Below are 22324 nucleotides of genomic sequence, written 5' to 3'. Positions count from 1 at the left end.
CATGGCAAGTTATTAGGCTTTCTATGCTTCCATTTCTACTCTGAAAATGAGGGTGGTAATGGTGCCCGCATCAGTTGTGATAATTAAATTAGTTACTACATGAAAGCACTTAGAATAGTGTATACTGCACATAGAGGAATTCTGAGTATCAGCTGGAATTAACACTGTCCTGTTCAACCTTCTGCCAGGCCAAGAAGACATGAGGCCTTAATGTTACTGCTTGGTCCCTTGACTCCTCTCTAGTCTACATTAAATAGTTCATGTGATTTGAGTGGAGAGAGAGAGAGAGAGAGAGAGAGAGAGAGAGAGAGAGAGAGAGAGAAAACTTGTCAAAACCAGAATACCAGTGCTGAACAACTGTGGTTCTACCTAACATATGTAGATTCCTTTACTTAAAGAGTCTCACAGAACACATGCTGCAATATGTAGGGAAACACATCCATGCAAGGTCAGTTATACCATCTTTATTCATCTAGCTACACAGTCCTCCAAGGTAACCCAGGACTAGAGAACAAGTAGGAAAGGAAATAAACACAGGGGTCCAGGTTTCAGAATGACAAATCCACTGTTCCTGCAAGAGTGTGCAGCATCCTTTTTGTTATAACAGTGTAGTGTCTGCCATACTGGAAGTCACCTCCTGAAACCATTCTTGAAGCATTTATCCTTCATCAATTCCACAGAGATTGTTGAACTCCTCCTGTGTGCCGGGCACTGTGATAAAAACAGGAAACTTACAAGTCAGCCCATGTTCCTTCTTAGAGCCAGCCAGGTCTCCTTCCATGGTAAGACCACCAACAGACAGATAAACAAACCTCAGGGAATGCCCCCAATAAATCAAACAGTGGTACAGAGAAGGTCTCTCCCGAAGGTAACAACCATGCTAGGATCTGAATTAGGACAAGAAATCAACTAGAGACAGATTGTGCCGGGATAAGGATGGGTAAGAAAAAGGCCTAAGACTGGAAATAACTGTTATATGGTGGGGGAAGAGATGAAAGACAGGACCATAGTCTGTAACACGGCAGGACAGAGAATATGGTGGAGGAGTTCAGAAATTGTGACCTCCTGTGTGTGCACAGTCCCCAAGTTGGAGGAAAGGTTAGAAATTACACCAAGTGTGATGAAAGACCCACCAGATGCAGTCTTCGGTCGATAAGAGGTAAGAATGGAGACCACAGCTCAGGCCAAAGGAAGGCCGTACGCAGATGGAGGCAGGTAGACCAGAATAGGGTCTAGACAGAGAATCAACACTTCCTCATGAATGCCTGGAGGTCACAGCATGGGAGTGTAGGAGGTGGTGCCCACCAGGGGTCTTGGGAGCACTGGAAGTTCCCTCAAAGGGAACTCTAGAACTGTACACTCCTCCACTCTTGCCTTCTGCTTCCTGACCATAAGGGGGTGGTTTATCTCTTTCACACAGTTCTTCTATGACGGGCCATTGGCCAAAGGCAACGGGAGCAATAAATCATAGACAGGAACCTCTAAGCTTATGAGTCAAAATGAACCTTGTATTTATCTAGATAGCTTTCTTGAGACAATGTCTCAGTCTGTAGCTCAGCTGACCCCACGTTTGTAGCTAGGGTCACAGGCATGTGCCACCAAAGCCAGCTCTGCCTTTTCTAAGTTGGTCTTCTCAAACTCATGTTACCATAACAGGAGGAACTAACTCACACGCATAACCTATACCCCTGTAGGTTTGGATTCTAGACATGTGTTGCCAGCTGTGTAGAAACCAGAAGATGAGCCAAAAACAAGCTTGGGAAATGTGCTGGATGGCTTTATGTCAACATGACACAAGCTAAAGTCACCTGAGAGGAGGGGACCTCAATTGAGAAAATGCTTCCGTAAGACTGGCTTGTAGGCAAGCCTGTAAGGCATTTTCTTAATTAGTGATTGATGTAGGAGGGCAGAGCCCATTGGGGGTGGTGCCATCCGTGGACTAGTGGTCCTGGGTTCTGTAAGAAAGTAGGCTGAGCAAGCCACAAGGAGCAAGCCAGTAAGCAGCACCCCTCCACAGTCTCTGCATCAGCTTCTGCCTTCCTACCCTGTTTGAGTTCCTGTCCTGATTTGTCCCCAACTTGCTTTTGGTTGTGGTGTTTCAACACAGCAGTGGTAACCATTACTAAGACAGGAAGAAGAAATTCAACGTGACCTCAGGAGATGAGCATCTCCCTAATGCTACCACAAGGAAGTCAAAGGATGAGTGGACAGATCTGTTCTGAGAATGACAGAAAGCTTTCCTTGGCTATTCCCAGTGGCTGGTGTTGGCTTCTGTTCTATGAATGGCATCATGACTGGAAACTGCACAGTCTCTGTAAAACTGCTCAATATGGTTCCCTTGTTGTGACAGTCCCCTTACAGCAGCTAGAGTTAGTCATCTTCAGTTTTCCCTAACCTCACTTGCTCTAGCTCAGAGGGGCAGTTCAAGGGCCTCTTGGTGCCTGACTAGTGGTAGACACCCAGGGCATTCTGGAGGTCGCTAGATTCATACCGTGAAAAGTAAATCCAAGAGGAAGGAACAAATAGTGAAATGAATTTCCCTGTCTGTAAGCTGCTGTCCTGTGGAGAAGGAGGGGAAACCATGTTGCAAGGAGCGGCTGTCAGAGCAGCAGGCAAAGGCTGCTGGCTATTTTTTCCTTTGCTGTGACATCTCTCCGTTTGTGATTGCCTCTGATTTGCTTGGATTCTGCCTCTGCCACTCGGCTTGGTCTCAACTTCATCCAATATTTCTTGTTACCATTTGGGGACCATCTGGACCTCAGCAGTGGTCTCCCCAAGAAGACACAGCACGGAGGAAAGTGATGGACTCTGCTGTGTGTCCTGCCCTCTTCCTGAAAAGTGGGCCGAGAGCCTGTCAGCCTGCTGACAGGAGCCAATTTCACATTCCTGTGACTCTGATTCACTCCCTTTGCAGAGTCCTGAAGCCATGCCAAATCTTGTTAGGAGGTTTTGAAAACTCCTTGAGTTTTGGCTAATGTGAACATATGATAATAGAATTTTAAAAGGAGAAGAGAGAAAGGAAGAAAGAGTTTGAAAGAATTTCAAGCTTTTGGGAACCATTCTCCTTTGGTTTCTAGTCTTCTGAGCTCCTTGGACCCATACAAGTCCACTTGTTCTGTCTAAAGTCATTAAAAGCAGCACAGGCATCTCTTAGCCTGTTCCTCCAGCCACAGGAGAGGTCAGGAAACTCAATAAGTCCTCCTTATTTTCTGGCCCCTAGATGATGTCACTGTAGGTCCCAGAAGTCTGCACAGTCCTTCCCATAACTCCTCGACAACTGCACAGCCTCAGGTTTCTCAGCATTTCTACCTAGGCCCATCACCACCTTCTCTTGCCATCATCACTAAAATAGCTGCATCACACACCGCCTCCCCCCCCCCAGTGTCTTTTATGTTCACAATGTCACCACCATCCAGCCCCTAATATACTATGGCTCGAAGTTTTCAATGCATCCAGCTTCACCCTCCTGCAGAGACCAAGGTAGGTGCTATGTGTTTAATGGTAGAGGAGAGGGAGGAGAAGTAGTACTCTGAGCTCAGATATGCCATGCGCTTTCAGTGGGCACACGTGCACTGGGCTGTGCACTGTCTCATTCACAACCATGACTCTGTGTGAATGTCCTGCTTTCTCTTGTTTCTCTGCATGATAGAAGGGCAAGTCCATGTCCATAGACGCTTGGTGGATCATAGATGCTTGGTGGATATGGTGTGGAGGAACACATGTCACATAGCAGGTATCGCTGCCTCCACAGTCCCTTCCCTTTGTCACTGAAAATCTGCTGTTGGTATCTCACCTGTAATGAGAATCATTGGCAGCCTTGAAATGGTTCCATAAACCTTAGCCCCATGTATACTTCTACACTGGACATGCGTGAGAACATTTAGGCATGAAAACTAGAGTCTTTCTTTGTCACACCCAAAGGACAAATCCTGGCAGTTTGACAAAAGCTAACATTCCTCAGGAACTTGTGAAGCAGATTCCCCTCTACCAAAGGGGTCACTTCCCTTATCACTGGCAGAAGGGACGAATTTCTATCTGTGGTGCCTAGTAGCACACCGAAGTGAATGCTGGCTTCCATGTTCCCTTAGTATCGTGGGTACTCGTCTTTCTTGGTTCACCCTCACTTTGTCTGTCTGTCTCTGTAGGTCTCTCTCTCTCTCTCTCTCTCTCTCTCTCTCTCTCCCCTGCCCCTCCCCTTTTCTCTCCCCTTTTCTCCCTCCACCACCTCCACCCCCATCTCTATGTCTTTGCTCTGCTTCTGTTTCTCTCATGGTCAGGTCCAGTCCACTTCTTTCTCCCTCTGCTTGGGACTCTTCCAGATGCTTCTCGCTGCTCTCTCCCTCATTTCTAAGTTTCAAAGGTGGGAAGAAGAATGGAGAAGCGAAGGGTGTGTGGGGGGCAGAGCAGGAGCAGTCCACTTTGGTTACTGTTCAAAACCGGGGGAAAGGTCACAAGCAGAAACTTGCAATGTCTATGTCTGAAAGGCTGTGTCTTCTGCAGCTGACCTTGTTCCCCGGAACCAGCACTTCCCAGGTGTTCCCACACCTGACACCTTCTCACCCTCATCCTTTTGTCACCTGTGCTTTGCTGCAGTAAAACTCTGGAAGTGACTGATATTAGAAAGAGGAAAGGTAGATTTTGGTCATGGCTTTTGGAGGCTTATGCTGAGTGGCCAGTGGGCCCCAGGAAGGGAATATCAGAACCAGTTTTTACCTTGAGCAGAAACACAGAGAATGCTGGTTGAGGCTCACACCTCTCCAACACTTAGGTTGAGGACTCAAAGGAACTGGCACTCTGAGATTGTGCCCTGCAGGCTGCTGTCTGCCATGCAGCCCCTTCACTATTCTTCCCTGCACACCCATTTTGCAAGCACACACCATCATCCCTGTTTCGGGGGGGGGGGGGGCTGGGGAGGGACACTCGGCTCTAGGACCAAAAGGGGCTTCCCAGAAGATGTGGCCAGACACTGGGTAGCACTTTTGTACTGAAGCTACTGTTCCTGCATCTCTTTCCATGTCCCCATCTCCTAAAACCATCCTTTTCTCTTTTAAGCCACCCTGTGCTTTTAAGTGTTAGCACGTCAGGTTTTCTTCATAAGAGAGGAAAGTGAGAAAATAGTGTGGAGTCAGTCTTTGCCAGGGCCACCCTTGCTCCTTCATGTTAGTCCTCTGGGGTCAGCTCAGTGTTCTCACGAGCTCTGTCTCCTTCATCCTGTTTCACAATGCCAGCACAGTCAAGCCAGGCATGGTGGTACACACTTGTCATTTAGGTCTTGGAAGGCAGGGGCAGGATATTACCACAAGACTTGTTGTATACCGGTCCAGACCAGCAAGACCCAGTGTCAAAAGTCTCAAAAGAGCAACAACAGCAACAAAGTATAACTTCAAGGAAGTCAGGGGTAAATGTTTTATTGTCTGAGGGACTGAACACATAGCCTACCATATGCCCTTTGAGGGAGGACACTATCTTCATTACTGCATTCAAGTATGTTGTCTGTCAAGCTTCCAGAAATTCCTCAGAACTATCCTGAAACAATAGCCAGAGGAAGAAGAGTTTTTGGCTGCAAAAGGATGCCCAGCCTAGGGTACTTAGAGACCGGTTTTCAATCATTCCAAAGCTAAGTCTTCACACCATCTCCAGGCCCTCCATTAAACCACAGCATTGTGTCTAGTAGGAGTCAAGCTTACATTTCATAAGCTTGGCACACTTACTCAGCAAGTGGAGTTCTATTTCATTTGACTGTTGATGAGGCTTCATGAATTTCCACTTGAAACATGAATCTTAACTTGCTTCATGAATTTCCATTCGAAACTTCCCTTTCAAAGACTCACCAGTGCCTGGCTCTGGCTTAGCCCAGACAATGAGAAAACTTCCATCCAGAAGGTGGTTGCAATCATTGCAAACTGAACTTGGTGATTTCGTGACACTCTCTAGACATAGCAAGGAACTAAATTCTCCCAAAGAAAATTTCCAGTCAATGCAAGTGTGGGAGATTCTTCAACAGAACAGAAGAAATTGCACAAGGAAGGAGATGCCTGGTGTGTAGAAAGGGTCCAGCACTAGAAGCATGGCTGATCGTTTACTTTTCCATGCATTTTCTGTCTAGTTGTGCTAGCTCCTGCATTTGTAACCTGTGGCTACTAATCCAAAGTAAGTTTTACAATTCAGACCCATCAAGCATCAGTGTGGTACCCAGCATATGCCTCCCACCAGCTTGGACTGGAGAGATACAGGTCTCTCCGCCATCATAGACGGTTCTACCAGGCAGTGCTGCTCTGGAGAGGAATGGCATGCCAACACAGTAGTTCATCATCCTCCCCCAGCTTCCCCTACCCAAGTTCACTTCCCAAGCAAAGCTTCTCTTGACTGTTTCCTAAGAAGTAGAAAGTGGCCCGTCTCCTCTTTGCTACAAGTGGTGTGGAGCATAATCTGTTGGCTGTCCCGATGAGAATTAGTCTTAATTAGCATGCACTGTGCTTGTTAAATCATGCACTTGGGGAAGTAGCATGTGTTTGGGTGCTGGCAATCACTAGGCATCCTTAATACTACCCACCTGTGCACAGTTACAAATCACTTAAGTTAATCCATTCCTCCTGGGCCATCTAAATGGATAATCGAATTGATTCTTTTGCAGCCTTGGCCTAGGTCCTAGCTTAGATCTAAAAGCCTTGTCCTCTCCCATATGCCCGGTCCTGTCCACCTCAGGTGACAAGGACTGCACCACATGGCCCTGTAGAGAGCACAGACCATGTACTAGTCACCACTGTATCTCCAGCACCTGTCTAGGTCCTAGCAGGTGGGAAATACACCAGCAATGTTTGTTGAAGGCCTTAATTAATCCATTACCTAATCAATCAGGATGCCTTTGGTTCTCCCAGTAGGATGCTCACTGATTAGTCCTGAAGAGAATCCATTCCCCAGCACAGCAATATGAAAAGCCAGCTGCACATCAGACTCACTGAGGACCTGTGGAATCCTGGCAAAACCACCACCTGCCACTCTGCCTCCAGCAGAATCCCATAACAGAGGCTGGGGCTCAGATCTCAGAGTTTTATAAACGCCTCCCCATGGGATTGTGTTATGCAGCCCAAGATTACATTGTAAACTATGGCAAGTTCCTGATTTGTCAGCCATAAATATTATTTCCTTCTATTTGATGTTTGTACCCCACAGCCTATCTCATCCACTGTCATTTTTACTGCACTAGGGCCATCACTCTGGTCTCCCTTCTCCCCCCAAGGCCCAGTGTGGAGCCATCGTTCCCCTGCTATGGGAAAGGAAACTCCCCATGAGAACTTTATTTCAGTGTCTTCTTCAAGAGTCAGGATAGAACTATATGAAGTAGTGAGGGAGAATGGAGTCCCTGAAATCTCTTTTCAGAATGCTGAGCTCATGGTATGGTTGTCCCTGTTGAGTTTTTAAAAAGCAAAACACAAAGCAAATGGGGGTGTGGGGAATGCCAGAAGAAAAGTCAAGAATTGAGGGTAACTGGTAAGCCAAACCAAAAGTCCTGTATTAGGTGTGGGTAAAGCAAGTGCTGGGTGGGAGCCAAGAGATGGATTCTAGGCCCTAGGCGTGAGTCTCAGCTGGGAAATGGGGCAATGGATAGAAATACCTCTCCACTGGCCAGATGGCATTCACTGTCACCTAAGCTCACACTACAGGGTAGAATGAGGCTGGAGCATTGACCAAGCCAAAGTATGAAGACAGCAGCAGACCAAAGGTATCAAAGATATCACTAGGAAGAAAGGTGGTCTGGTGAAATTGCCTAGGAACAAGACTTGGGGAGGAAATAGAGCCAAGGACAGACTAAAGGTTCTTCATTCTCGTTCCCAACATCATGTAAGAATAGTTTCCTCAGATGAAAGAACACATGTGAAAATGTTGTTAAAATGAGCCAAGAGAAAGGAGAAGGTACTAAATAACGGCCAGAATTTGTTGAGCATCTACATTGTGCCTAATACCAAACAAAAGGTATGTACACGTCTCAGTAAGACTCAGAGAATGCCTCCACACTCCTACCTAGAAATGGAGAAAAGTGGGGCTCCTTGAGTTTCAGAACCATGTGACCCAGAGGTGGCATGACCTGCATGACTCCTAGGACACATATTTATCCAGATTCCTAGACTGAGCTTCCTCTGGATGTACAGAAGTCACTCAGAGCGCCTCACCTCTGCGACTTCCCAGAGGCCACGTCTTCTGTCACCAGGAAGGTGACAGGCACACGCCGATGCTAGAGGTCCTCCCACATTTTCATTATGTGGGACATGGTGAGGTTTTTATGAGACTCCACCACAGGCTGTTTTTCAAATTTATTTAATTCATCCATCATGTTCTGAAGCCATTTGCTTTTTTATATTGGACAGATGTAATGAGATTTTGGACACTAAAAAATGTTTTTATTAAAAGTTATGACCCAGAGCTAGTTGGTAGGGGCCCAGCCATAAATCCCCAGGAGTATGTGAATTTATAAAGGATGTAGCGACATAACCTTAACCTTCTGGGCCACACCATAGATTACATGGTCTCCTAGACTACACACCTGTAGCTAAATAATAATAGTAGTAATTATCAATGCCAATAGTAGTGTATGTAGTATTTCTGTTGTTATTGCACATGGCAACTTTTCATCTTGTCACCGTGGGTAAGTCATGGTGAGCTAGACACTGGTGGAGACAGGTGACAAAGTCTACTGGTGTTTGTTCTAAATGACAGTGGTCCTGGGCACGTTGATTCCCGAGCCCCCTCCCCACCCCCCACCCCCCCGTCCACATCCTGTGGATGGAGATGAAGGAAGTAGCAGTCACAATTTCTGTGGACAGAGTGAAGGTGATTTTGGCAAACGAACAGCAGTTTACAAGTAAACCAAGCAAGCCCTGCTCAAAATTAGGAAGCCTTGTCATCTCTCTGCTCATGCACAATGACTTGGTTTGAATGCCAGTAGGCACAGATGCTATTAGCATTGAGCTACTTGGACATTATCCAAAGAATAATTAGCTTGTATGTATAGACCAAAACAAGGTTATTAAAATATGCATGTATGGTAGATATTATACATTTCTTCTAATACATGATATATACAATAGAATTAAAAGTTAAGAGAACAGTTAGTTTTGGCCAGCTGCCAGCCACTTGTTAAAACATGGATTCATTCATTTCTGTTGGGCAATGCTATGTAGTAGACCCTGGGGAGCAGGGCATTTGGGGAATAAATTGCACAAGTGAAAGAACTTGCTATAGAGCAGCTAGGTGCAGCTGAGGCACCGAGAACTCCTAAGAAGGAGAAGTTTCGTAGCAGCGGTGGCAATTACCTGGGCTTAGGAAAATAGGGAACACTGAGCTTACTGGGATAAGAAGAGGTGGTTGAGCAAAGAGAAGGGGTAGCACAAAAGACAGGTACAACCGGTTGATGAGAGAGTGTGTGTGCCTAAATATAAAAATTTAATAATGGACCCCATTATTTTGTATATCATAAATAACCAAAAGAATCAGCAATAAAAACAGTTGAGTTTGGCAAAGATTACAGGATGGCACATCTTCATTTTCAAAGAAGATGGTTCTTCTTTGAAAACATGCTGGCTCGTGCCTCTGTGCCTGGCTGAGTGGGATGCATAATCTCAGGAAGATGGACTTTAGACTTACAGATGTGCTGCCACTGTATCTCCCAATCAGTCTTATGCTTTATCATCTGGTTATGCTGGAAACATATCCCAGGCTTTTCACCATACATCAGAATCGGCTCCCGCCTACTGAGACCATGGGAGTGTAAACCATGGCTGCCGTCATCATTAAACCCATAAATCCATGTCATCTGTGTGTCATTCACTCCATCCTCATTCATCATCCCCTTGCACTTGCAGAATAGCCAGCCGCTGGAGGATTTCGAAGCGCGCTTTGCCGCAGCCACGCCGGTAAGAATGCGAGGGCCTTGTCTGTTTAACTGTTTCATGTTGTCGGACCATCACTCATTCTGTGCTCATCAATCATGCCTTGTGGTTGCAGAACGGGAACCCGTCAATGGACTTTGATGAGCTTCTTGAGGCAGCCAAGGTGAGTTTGCCAGGGTCCTGTTAAATTAGAGTCCATCTGCTTATCCTCATGTGTCCTCATCCACCTGCATAAATGGTAATTGTTCTGCTCTCTGCTGCTCGCATAGGTGCTCATTGCAATGTTCACAGGAAAACAAAAGGTGCCATGAGGTTCAGTAGGAAGTGTGTATGTACAAACAGGGTGTGTGTGTGTGTGTGTGTGTGTGTGTGTGTGTGTGTGTAAGATACAGGGTATTAGAAATAAAATAAGCACCCCTTAATTTCATTCAACCAGTATTTTAGAGGTCTCCTAACACATCCCAGATATGCTGGTGGGAAAAATACAACACAGTCTTGTGTCCTGAGAGAAAGATGAGAGGGCAGTGGGGAAAGGTATGACTGACTAGAAAAAGCCCATGCAGAGGCCCGAAGATGGACTCTGTTCTCCTTAGCACTGTGTGGACTGACTGTGTAAATCTGGCTCCCGTAAAGCATCCATCTCCTGAACACATGGGCAAGAGCAAGATGTCCTCAGGTTTGTGTCCCTGCTCTTAGCATGGTAGCCAATGCATGGCAAGAATTCCTACACATATCCTGAAGGGTTCCAGGATCTCCTGTTGCTAAAACATGGGGAGTGAGCCTGTGAGAGAATATGTTGTAGAGGTCAGCCATGGCTTCTCATCCCTCAACTGTGTCACCTCACCACAGTCATGTTGAAAGAAGGGATAGGGCACTAATCTTGAAGCAGTTGTACAGTGTTCCATATACTTGGAAAACTGTCACTTATTTTAAATCAAAGTGGCTGGACCAGGGCCAGGCCTGATGGGAGATAATCAAGGGGATGGACCCAAACCCTTCAATGCCTTCATTTCTCCAACACTGGCATTAGCAGCCTCAGGATCACCCCCACCTACTGCTGCAAAATACCCAGTATCTTCCAAAGAAAACACATCTGCCACCTAGAGCTATTCCTCTCCCAGAAGACCTATGGAAGCTAGTCTTGGTAGGCAATCCTCTAGCATGAGCAGACATCTCCAGCTAAAGCTGCTAATGGCCTCCCACGGGTGTGTACCACAGCAGGTCTCTTGAGAACCAAGGCTTCTAGTTGGAGGATGTCTTCAAGCTCACTACCACCATTAAGAAAAGCTGAGCAGAGACCGGTGAATCAGCAGACAGACTTTGAAAGGGTGTGGTTACTCTACAGGTCAGCGCACCCAATCCCCTGGTCCCCATCACTTACCTCAGCCTCAGTTAAAGCATCTGTAAAGTGCGGACTGTGACCATGGAACTGACTTTCCTGGGCTCAGGCAGTGTCAAACATGATGATAATGTATGGCAATGCTTATTGTAAGCTGTAAAGTGTTTTACAAATGTGAACTCTAAGCTTTATTCTCTTGAGGCCTTTAACATGATGGATGAGGACAGTATTTTCAGATATTTTCAGATGGAACATGGTTTATTAGGTTACAAATAAGCGGCTGGGGTTCACGTTGGGGAGGGCAGTGAAAATAGATACTATTCCTGATTCTCCATCATACGTGGTTATTCAGATTATTTTTAATTTTATGGCCCAAGAACCCCCTTTTTCTATAAAATTTAATTAACTCAGGGTTCTATTTAAACAGCAAATCCAATGAAACGAAATAACTGCCTATGTTTTATGCCTCCCCATGTTTTTCTCGTTTAATCCTTGAGTGAAAATCATTTGGCAAGAGGAAGGGCTATATCTCAAGAAAGAAGGTTATTTTAAAAGTTGTGCTTAAGGAGAAAATTAGCCAATAAATTATCTTTACGATGTTAGTAAAAGTATGCCACCAGTTCAACACATTTGAGATGTAAATTGTGTGACTTAATTATTAACTTCATTTTAATATTTTCCCAACGCTGAAAATAGTCCTGAGCCATTTTGTAAGCATGGAGATCCAGACTCTCCAGGAAACCCAGAAGCCTTAGCTGAATTCATTAGGCAGAGTCAGTCTTTCATACAGCAGGAGAGGGTCCAAAGGGTAGGCTTCACCCTATCAGGTGAGGTGTTGGCGTACCAAAGGCTTGCAGAGGAAAACCAGGAGAATCCAGATTCAGGAGCACGTGCTACTGGCCAGCTGTCATGTGCACATCAGCTGCTGGCCCATCACTGTGTGAGAGGGAAGGAGTTGGAGTCAGTGGGAAAGACTGACCTGTACTCAAATGCCTCTAACAGCCTTGCCCAGGCCCTTTGCCATGTCCTCTCCCAGGAGAGGTTCATGCTGGTAACACCAGACAGCTTCTGCCCTCCTCTAGTGCTCTCCTTGGCTCTTACACTTCCATATTGTCTTCTACATCTTTGTCACCAGGCTGACTATACCTCTCCTGCTGGATTTTGGAGACGGGCTGTTTCCTTTAGAAAACTCTGACCAAATTCTCTGCCCCTAGGTGACTGGGCTCCAGTTCCCCAACAGAGGTTTTGGCCACCCTTTCTGTCCTATCACCTTGAAGGGGTCTGCATCTATGGACTACCATCTCCCAACAGACCATCTACTGCCTGCAGTTGGGTCTTGGCATTCTCCTTTCTATGCCTCTCACACCAAATACAGAGCCCAACACCTTATGCTTCTTCAAGATTTGCAGGGAGAGTGTTGTATCCTTCAGAAGAAACAAAACACTTTGTGTGTGCCAGGCACTGTTGTTCAATCTGAGAGTCCAAGGGGAAGGACTGGGAGTGGCACTCACACAGCTGAGCTTCACTCTTCTCCAGGAAGAGTCTTCCGTGCCACTCAGCCAAGCTTAGCCAAGTAGGAGGACAAACAAGCTATGCTGTTATGAGCTTCCCTTTTCAGACATGCTTGGGACCAAACATGGTTTGGGTTCTGAAGTTAGGACATATTCAGAAGGACAAACCTTGGAGATGGAACCAAAGTCTAAACACCAAATTCCTTTCTGTTTCATTATACTTTTTACTGATAGCTTCATTGTGTGTGTGTGTGTGTGTGTGTGTGTGTGTGTGTGTGTGTTTAGTATGCTAGCATCTTTTTTACCATGACCCTTATAGGGGATCAGGTATAGAATATTCCATTTGTGGCATTATATCAACACTCAGTGTTTGAGACTTGGAATACTTGAGGTTTAGAGCTTTCAGATTAGGGATGATAAATCTCTAACATAGCAACTCCATCACCCAGCTTGGGAAGTGAGTCAACATACATACCAACAGTGGGACCTTCTCCTGAACTCAAAACTGGCTCACTCTTCAGAAGCAGTAGCCATTTCTTTTTTGGTATGAATCCTAGAGCTCTGTTAACTGGTTTTTGCTGTTGCCTGCACTGGGAGCCCTCACTTAAGATGCAAAGATGAGTGGGAAGTAGGTTTTGCTCAGTGGACAGCTTCACACAAAGTGTGTGATTATACGCTTTGCATAATTAAGTCAGGACATTTGGTTCCTGGCCAAAGAATCCCTATGGTCCCTAAAGCTAAAGTGTATGCAGATTAATTTCTAAGTGTATCTTAAAAGGGTTCTTCTGCTCTTCTGGTCAGGCTTTTTCACACCCCCTGTATGATGGATGGGAAGATGGATGGAGCTATGTCTGTAGGCATACAGTTCCTGGAGTGATTGATAGTGTGTATACTGGGCTGGTTTTGATGCCCTTCCTGGTATTAAATGAAATGTTTTCTTTTCATTCAACCACATTTTTTATCTCAAAGACAGACTTCAGAGGAATACGTATTTGACTGCATGCCATCTATATAGAAATTACAAATCCTGACCTGGGTGACTTTGTTGTCACCTCTATGGGAATCTATTTCTTTACAAAACAATGTAACTAAGGGATCCTATCTCTCAGGGCTAGTGCTGTTGGTGGCATTTCCTGAGAAAAGACCTCATAGTGGTTCCTTGCCATTCTTGCAAGTGGGTAGCTTTGGGATGGGTAGTTCTACTCTTGAGAGAAATAGTTCATAGGACTGCATTTCTGTCTATGGCCTTGGAACCATAAAGTGCAGTAGGGAGTGACTGGCTTTATCATTTCCGTGGTGGTAACGGAGCAGAGGGGCGATTATTCTCATGATACAACATCTTAAAGCAAGCCCGGCAACATTCACCTCATGCTCACATGATTTCTTTTGTGTCTTTCCAGGCTGTGACCCAATTAGAACTTTTTGGAGACATGTCCACCCCTCCTGATATAACTTCTCCCCCTGTAAGTATGCACCACCCTCTGAACCCTGCTGCCTAGCTCTTCTTTCACCAGCCACACAGTGACACAATCTGGGCTTTGGTGAGAAAGCATGGCTGGTAAATTTTGACTCTGGCTCTTGCGAGCTAAGCTGTGTTATTTGAGTATTTCAACTAATGCTCCTGAACCTCAAGCTCTTCTACTAAAAAGAAGGAACTAGGATCAATGCCCCTGAGTTGAGGAAGAAGTGACACCATGCTTAGAGTGACCACAGGACATTGCTTATGACTTCCTCTTAAGGCTCTAAGAAGGGAGACTAGAAAGATACATAGTTTGAGCTGATAGCTAGCTAAATTGAGAATGTGGACACAAAACTCAACATGGCAGGAAGCATGAGCAGGCATGGGTCAATATGGGCCTGGTCCCCCACAGCACAAGTGGCAGCTAAGGAAAGGAGGGCCTTTCTGTTCCATCCTTCTCTCTCTTCCCCATTTCCTTTCTCTCCTCCCACTTTACTGTGTTCACCCCCAACTGGCTTGCCTTTGTACCTTGGAAAGTATGACCGTGCCTCCCTGAGCCACTCAGGATGCTCTGGGTTCACAGCCACAGCTCAGTAAGGGCACCCAGGGCACTGCTTGCAAGAGGATTGAAATTGCATAGAGCCTTCCTTTGAAAGTACAAATTAAAGAAAAATAGAGAAGGAAAAGAAAGAAAGAAAATTGAATTAAAAACAAAACAGAGTAGAACCTTAGTACTAGACCCTTTGGTGAGCAATCCTGTCACTGCAATAGCCACTGTGATACATGCATGCCCTCTTCAGCCCCTCCCCTGCCTGCTCCCCAGAGAGAGAGAGCGAGAGAGAACGCCAGGCTGCACCAACTGAAGCTGGTGGGGAAAGACTGCTCCTCTGGGCACCACACAGTTACCCAAAGAGAGGCATAGGTGGGATGCACTTCATAGAGAAAGGGCTGTGATCCCACCACAGACGGCCTGAGACCTTGCAGCCCACAGCTGCCACTGGGGAATCCAGGCACAACTGCCCTGTTCCCAACCCCTGGTGTCCATTGCAACCTTGTCTTGTTCCCAGAGAAGCCAGGCCTGTCTCGTGAGCCTTTCACTCCTACAGCTGCCTCAGTACATAAAGCTGGGCTAGAAAACAGGCGAGAGTGGGCCTGAGGGTCTCTTCCTTCTTTACGCCCTGCATTGTACAGATGAGCAAACTGAGACCCAAGGAGGACATGTGACTTCTGCAAGGCCATGGGGGGCGGGGGCTGTTCTGACGGTGTGCAAAACTGCTTAACGCAGCAGCTCAGGGCTATGTTTCTGGCCCTGAACCCAAGTGCAATCCAAATGGGTATTTAGTAATCCTCAGAACAATGCCATTCGTCCCGGAAGCTGACGGTCTAAAAATGGCCCTGTCTAATTGCCATGGTTTCAGAATTAATTGCTTGCCCCAGTCTGTTCCAACGGAGGAGGCGGGGACCCACAAGGATATTATGGCAGCAAGCAGACTTACACTGTAGGCAAAAGCCTACAGTTAACAGGAATGGATGTTCTTAGTTTGATAACTTCCCCCTTATCCAGCACTTCGTGCAGCTGACCTTTCTGGAGCTGCAGCTGAGGTCAGGTTGGGGCTAGAAGTTTCCAGATATGCCGCTATGGCTTGGTTGTCTTCTTGAAAATATTTCCTCCTCTTTTGCAAAGGGAAGGTTCAAGCAAGAGCCGGTGAGGCTCCAGGACACATAGGCCTGCACTCTATCCACTCCTCGAGCTTCCTTTGTTTTATTTAGACAACTCTTTACTGAACAGCTAATAAACAACAAGTTCTAACAGAGAAAACAGTAAGGTTCAAGTGGGTATATGTCAGATTGAATTGGCTGCTTGCAAGTGGCGAAAGTCCTATATGACTGAGTAAGTTGGCCTGAAAAATCCCATAGGTAGGGGCTCAAATGAACACTCATACTGCCCATCATGAGCTGAGCATCGACTATACACCCATGCATGGTGCTTATGAAAAACTGAATAAAACAATTCGTTTAGATTCATGGTTTCACTTAGTCCTCAGAGCAGCTCGTTTACCTGCCCCCCAGGAGGCCCCCCAGGGGTAAGATAATGTTTCTGTCATCAGGCAGTGGATCACATAAGTGACTTGGGCTGTTTCTGGTTTTATCAACACCCACCTCACTCCCCTATCTATATGGACTGCTGAGCAGGTCTCATGTATCTGTTCCCTCTCCCCTCTCTGTCTGACAGACTCCTGCAACCCCAGGTGATGCCTTTCTCCCGTCGTCATCCCAGACGCTTCCGGGGAGTGCAGATGTGTTTGGCTCTATGTCTTTTGGCACTGCTGCCGTACCCTCAGGTAAGTCCACCTTCCACCTTCTACTTCCTGTGGACCTCAGACAACTAATTGAACCAGGACCAAATATAGTTAGAACACTTGAGGAGCCCTGTTTCCCTCTTGTGGCTCACCAGGAGACACTAGGCAGCCATATCAGTGGACAGGTGGAGGTCACACACAAAGCTGTGGGTGCTGATGCCAGGGAACCAGGGATGGCTTCCTTCCACCTGGAAAATTCTAGACTCAGGGTTGTTTGAGAAACATAGCATCATGCACACAGCCATACAAATCAGCGAGCGTCTGTTTTCTCCTGATCCCTTCAGCCACCGGCAGGAAAGATGGTGCAAAAGAAAAAGGAGATATGCCTCTTAAATCCTGATGGTAGAGGGGACTGCCTTGCTAGGCTCAAGGAAAGACAGGTTCCCTACTCACATGGGGAACCCTGTCGAACAAGAATAAACTGCTAATGGTTAACTGAGAAGAGAATGTATCATTTAGTGATTTAAAACGTATCTCTTTATTTTCCAAGTGTCCTTTAAAATGCATTGATTGTATTTACTAAAGGGTAAAAATGCCTGTGATCACAGTTCAGCAGGTAATTTAGAAATGGTAGCATCTCAGGGGTTATACTTTGTTTCTATATCTGCCACTCCTGGTAGCCAGGAGACTCCACTTGGAAATGGCTACTGATAGGTGAGGTTAGTTCTTTTAGTTATCTGGGAGCCTGAAACAGTGTTACATTTCCCTCTGCCTCTGTGCTCTGAGTTGGAGGCTCACTAGTTCTTTCTTAGTGTTATTCTTATAAACAGCAAATGAGAGCTTGAATATTTTAGAATACAAATCTGCTTGGGCTTTTTTATGTAAATAATTACTTTTAATTATATGGTGTTAGAAACGAATTCTTGCTACTAAATATAAACCTTGCTTTTATTGTATATAAATTAAAAATTCATACCCTGTTCTAGAATGCAGCTCCTCCTCTTGAGTTTAGGGATGATTACAAACTTTTAGATATAGCAATATAGTTGGTAGACTCATAGCTCAGAATCTGTAGGCATCCTAGAAATGTATTCATTTCCAAGCTCCCCCATTGAATTGTTTTGGTGGTCTCTGAAATGGTATAGTGGTGATGAGTTGTTTTCTGAATATAAAATAAACATTAAAATCTTGGAAACAATAAAATAGGATGTGTTATTTAAAATATGAATAAAAATGTCTGTTAGGAGCACCCTGAGCTGGAGCCTTGTCTTCACATACCCACGCTGTCCCCGTTGCTTTGTCTATAAAGATCAACAATAACAATGATACACCTACTAATCTCCAGACATGCTCACTCTACAAGTATTCACTGGGTGCCCTCCCTCCTGTATTCACTATAGGCCACCTCCTGTTCCAAGTGCTTGGAGTATACACTGAACTTAGCAGAGGGCTCCCCTCCAGCTGGGGTCATAAGCCAGAGCATATATGAGTATGTGATACATTAGAACAGTAGAGTAGTAGGCATGAAGTGATGCATAGAGCAGAGACTAGGACTTCAGAGTCCTGGCCAAGGAGGGCGTGCTAAGGAGGATGTCTCAACTACAACAACAAGAGGGTGAAGGGTCAAGGAAGAAGAAGGGCTTCCTGGTTACGAGTGTTCCAGGCCAGGGGAGGAAGTTTGGCCTCTCCTACTTCTATCCTCTCTATAAACGACAAGATGGCACTAGGTGTGGTTTTGAGTCTCACCCTGTACTTGTATTAGATTACAAATGCCCTGGAGACCTTTGTCAGACTCAATACTGTCAGATGCAGAAAAGGTACTATACTTTTTCCCATGCTAGGTCGAGGAATCTTACTACTTAACCCGCTGTGTGTCAAGCTATTGATCTTTGCAATGTTGTCTCTTTGGATTATTGAAAAAATTTGATCAAAGTTTCCAAAGCAGAAGTCTAAAATTAATTTGCATTGGCATTTTTAAATTTTCTGTCTTTATGTAAAATATGCTTTAGATAGTGTTCGGATGGTGGTAATCTGAGCCTTTACATCTTCAACTGGTGTTAAAATGTCACCTGATGTGGTGCCTCTATCTACTTGCATAAATTATCTGGTCAGCAATGGGGATGACAAGGTCAAGAAGTGACCCACATCACACGAAGGATAGCTGGCTGCTAAGGACTTCTGAGTCTCCCAGTCTGGCTTGCTTTTTAGTTAGATGTTGGGACTGATGATCTGTCAGAAGCAAAACTTCATCTTCATAACAGGACTGAAAAACAAAAAACCATTGTGTCAATATCATGAGAACTAAATGAGATAACTAAGGACCTCTGAAAGTGCTGGTGCATTGTAGATGTTCGATGTGGAAAGCTTGTTATTACTTTATTATCATAGCCCTGGTTATAAAAGTCAGAGGACAAATGCCCTGTGCTACCTCCTTCCTCCCATCCCTTATCTTCTTGGGATTTTAAAAAAAAATGCATATAGTAAAGTTTAGTTAATTCTTCGGTCTCTTGCTTACCTATGGCAGAGGTAGCCTGGGTGGTCTGGAGAAGAAGGCTTTGCTACTAACCAGCTGCAGACAGCCCAGCCTCAGCTCCGCTGAACCTAGATGCTCACCTGTAAAATGAGAGGTGGTGATTAGACCTCCCAGAGCTGAAAGCCTCATCCTCATGACTTGTGTGTTATGAAAGACCTCTGTAATACTGCCGGCAAGTGTGATCTCTGGAGGAACTCAGCAGACGTTTGTGCTTTGCTGCTTGTATAACTGGCTGGTGTAAGCTATGCCCTCATAGAAGTAGAATTCGATGCATAAGAATAAACAGAGAGTGGTAATAGCTACCCCAGAGGCTTACTTCAAGCATCTACTCCCCCCCACCAAAAAAGGGAGGGGTGTTGTTCTGCTCTTCTCTGCATCTCTAGAGACTGAATCAGAGCCAAGTATCCAGCATGGATATTTTTGGATGAATGAGTGAGTCAAAGGAGGCAATGTAGCTAGGAGGTACCAAACAAGTTCTATACAAATGCAGTGAGCCTTCGTTTCCAAAGTGTTTCTTGTAGGTTAGTCTGGTTTTGTTTTTCTTTTCTCAGTCACAGGTACGGGTGTCTCCAGAGCTGGCATCTTGTTATAGATTGCAATATTTAACAGGCACATGCACACACACCTTTAACTGCAAAGTGGGAATGTGGGTGTTCCCTTTTTGCAAGCAGCAAAGAGGTTTGCAATGCTTGAACTTTTATGACATAAACAGATGTTTCTTGGCACCTTATCCCTCCACTGCTGCACACGAGTCTCCAGCTAACAAATTGTTAGGTAGCTGCAGTGTCTGCAATAAGCTGCTCCCTGAGACCAATGCTGCTTTAGTCTTATTGCTGAGGTATCCCTTCAGGCATGTATCTGGCCTGTGGCTAAAAAGCAGTAGCTCCCAGGCTTGGGGAGAGCTCAGGCTTAACAACCCTTCCTCCCCCAACCAGGAAAATTGAACAAGATCCGTAAACCCCCCAACATGGTACCAATTACCCAGTGTTGCCTTTTTCTCTTCTGAATATTATACTTTGGTCTGGAGCAGATGGCATAAAGCCAGAGAGACATGCTAATAGCTCTCTCCCAAAAATTGTACGTAGCCCATCTGTTAGCTCTCTTTGGGGGGAAAAGGCAATATGAGGGGGTTGCTGCCACCAACAGGACAATCATCAGAGATGAATCTACCTGTGGCTCTTAGGTTCCATTGCACTCTTGGAAACACATGAAAATGTCCGTCCTCTGGATCTGTACACCAGTCGCCACACATGAGCCAAAGCCACTTAGCTGAGCTTTATGCTCAAGATGTTAAAGTGATACACGGACTCCGACTCCTAACTCTGTGGCTGGCTCGGGATGCCTCTCCCTTAAAATTATTTTTCTTTGTGATTTTGTGATGGCAATATGCATTCTGTAGAAACCACACTGTGAATGTTGATCTTTCCCCAGGGTGACAACATGTGGTACAATGCTCTCTTGCTAGGTGCTGGGCAGCCACAGGGAGCTGTGGCTCCCAGTCAGCCATGCAGTCAGAGGGAAAGGTCACTTCCACAGTCTACTGGGCTGCTAAGCTAGGCTGTGCAGTAGGTTGGTACCTGTAGTATCTCTACTATATAAGCCCATCATCAAAGAGTGGGTATATTTCTATTTTGGAAGAGTGGTGGGAAGGAGGGTGGGGCATGACTGGGTCAAAACTGAAGGTTTCTGCCCACTCATTAAAATGGACACTAGAGTCACCAGGGACATTAAAAGGCCCACAGTTGAAGCCTAGATCCTTTTCCTTTTTAATATAACAAATATCTGCAGTGTTGTGGGATCTCACTCTTTTCCTACACCGTTGTCATCAGTATAATGCCACACTGATAATATGGGGTTGAAACGAGAACTGATTTATAATAAAGCATGTATTTCAATAAAGAAATACTTGGGCACGACCATATTGCAGGACATAATGAGTAATGAGAAGATTGTACCTGATAACAGAGTCACCAGTAAAAACTGCAGCTAAAAATACAGGCTGACACCAGCCACGATGAGGAGTGTTTCTGTCTGGGATCACCCTTTTCCAAAAGACTCTCGCATGTTCCAAGTCAAATGACTTGAGTTTACCCGAGTGTCATGTTCATGAGAAACCACAGGTGTTGACTTTGTGTGCAGAGAAACTAAATTCTGAGCCATTTGGTCTGTCTAGGCTTACATCAGGAGGCAGGATAGGTCATTGTCCTGTGCATTGGTCTCATAAGTTACAGATATCTGTTGTCAATGCTGGTAGCCCTTTAAAAACCAAACTTCCCTGAAGTTACCATAACAACTAAAACATCCCACTGATTTCTCTTCACCCCTAGGGGGCGACAGCATTCCCTCTGAGAATTATTTAGTTCTGTCAAAGTAGATGAGAGAACAAGAGAAGCAAGTGGCTCAATTGTCACTTAGTGTGTTGGAGGTCACGGCACTGCATTAGTAAGTGAGCTATCAGTGTGAATAAATCACAAGTTTGAACGGTGTTCCCCAGTACAACTAGACTTAGAGTTCTACAAAGATGTTATCTGTTTTCTTGTTTCAAAGCCTTTAACACTGGCTGGATTCACCAGCAAGAAGTCTTTGTGCCTTGTCTAAAGCTTCCTCCTGGGACAGCGTGGCAAGCTTGGCAAGGGGATGTTGAAATGACCAGACTTTGAATGTTGACTTGACCCAGCTTCAGTTGGTTGAAGGGCAGTTGAAGTGAGGTTAGAACCAGGTACTCCTATATGTGATCACCGTGGGCTCGGAAGAGCCACAGACATGAACCAAGATATTATCATTGCCACTGCACCTGTCAATCATCCTTTTGCGTGTTGCTAGGATAGCCTAAATCTTCTCCCATTTTGTTCTGATCTCACTGTTTTGCACCTAAATTTTATTCTGGCAGCCATTGAAGTGCTTCTTTGGGTAAGGCTAGCTTATCTACCCTCTACCATGGCTGAACTGCCACATGTCTCTTAGGCTTAGGTGTCCATGTAAGTGACCACTATGCCCCGCTGAGAACCATGAGGACCACTGAAAGCATGTAAGAATTTCCAGTGGACCCACAGTATGCTGACACAGTAGCCCAGACCCAGTGGCTGTAAAAGACACGAAATAGGTATTAGCCATCTAGATGACTGCACGTAACACAAGGAAGAGAATTCTGACTAGAGATGGACTCAGCTCAGTTTTGATCCTGATCCTACCTTATGCAAGCTGTGTGACCCTAAGCAAATTACCTCTCCTCTCTTATCACAAGTTTTCCTCAATAGGTATAATGGCAACTAACATTCGAGGATTCTGTGAAAAT

At 45.4% G+C, this 22324-nt stretch overlaps 1 protein-coding gene and 1 long non-coding RNA gene across 7 annotated transcripts in view; one reads left to right on the top strand and one right to left on the bottom strand.

Moving 5' to 3' along the window:
• Dab1 (DAB adaptor protein 1) overlaps positions 1-22324 on the top strand; it is a 1102742-nt gene that overhangs the window by 1048070 nt on the left and 32348 nt on the right. For 3 of the 4 annotated variants that reach the window (XM_076934561.1, XM_076934560.1, XM_076934559.1), the window contains exons 10-11: positions 14138-14200; positions 16430-16538. In XM_076934561.1, the coding sequence (XP_076790676.1) occupies positions 14138-14200; positions 16430-16538 (172 nt within the window). Of the gene's footprint in view, positions 1-9860; positions 9912-10002; positions 10051-14137; positions 14201-16429; positions 16539-22324 lie in introns of all 4 variants that reach the window. The other variant, XM_076934558.1, reaches the window with a different exon arrangement.
• Positions 11477-19131, bottom strand: LOC143442396 (uncharacterized). 3 transcript variants are annotated; one of them, XR_013110557.1, is made up of 6 exons: positions 19012-19131; positions 18642-18759; positions 17473-17627; positions 16649-16744; positions 14725-14843; positions 11477-12162 (listed from the first exon to the last, which is right to left on the bottom strand). It is a non-coding gene; the product is annotated as an uncharacterized LOC143442396 (long non-coding RNA). The 3 variants fall into 3 exon arrangements; XR_013110558.1 differs by lacking the exon at positions 16649-16744; XR_013110556.1 differs by lacking the exons at positions 11477-12162; positions 14725-14843; positions 16649-16744 and having other exon boundaries at positions 16798-17627.

This window comes from Arvicanthis niloticus, chromosome 5 (genome assembly GCF_011762505.2).
Source record: "Arvicanthis niloticus isolate mArvNil1 chromosome 5, mArvNil1.pat.X, whole genome shotgun sequence".
NCBI classification, from domain to species: domain Eukaryota; kingdom Metazoa; phylum Chordata; class Mammalia; order Rodentia; family Muridae; genus Arvicanthis; species Arvicanthis niloticus.
Note: the sequence above shows the minus strand (reverse complement) of the source record. Positions and strands in the feature narration are given on the sequence as shown.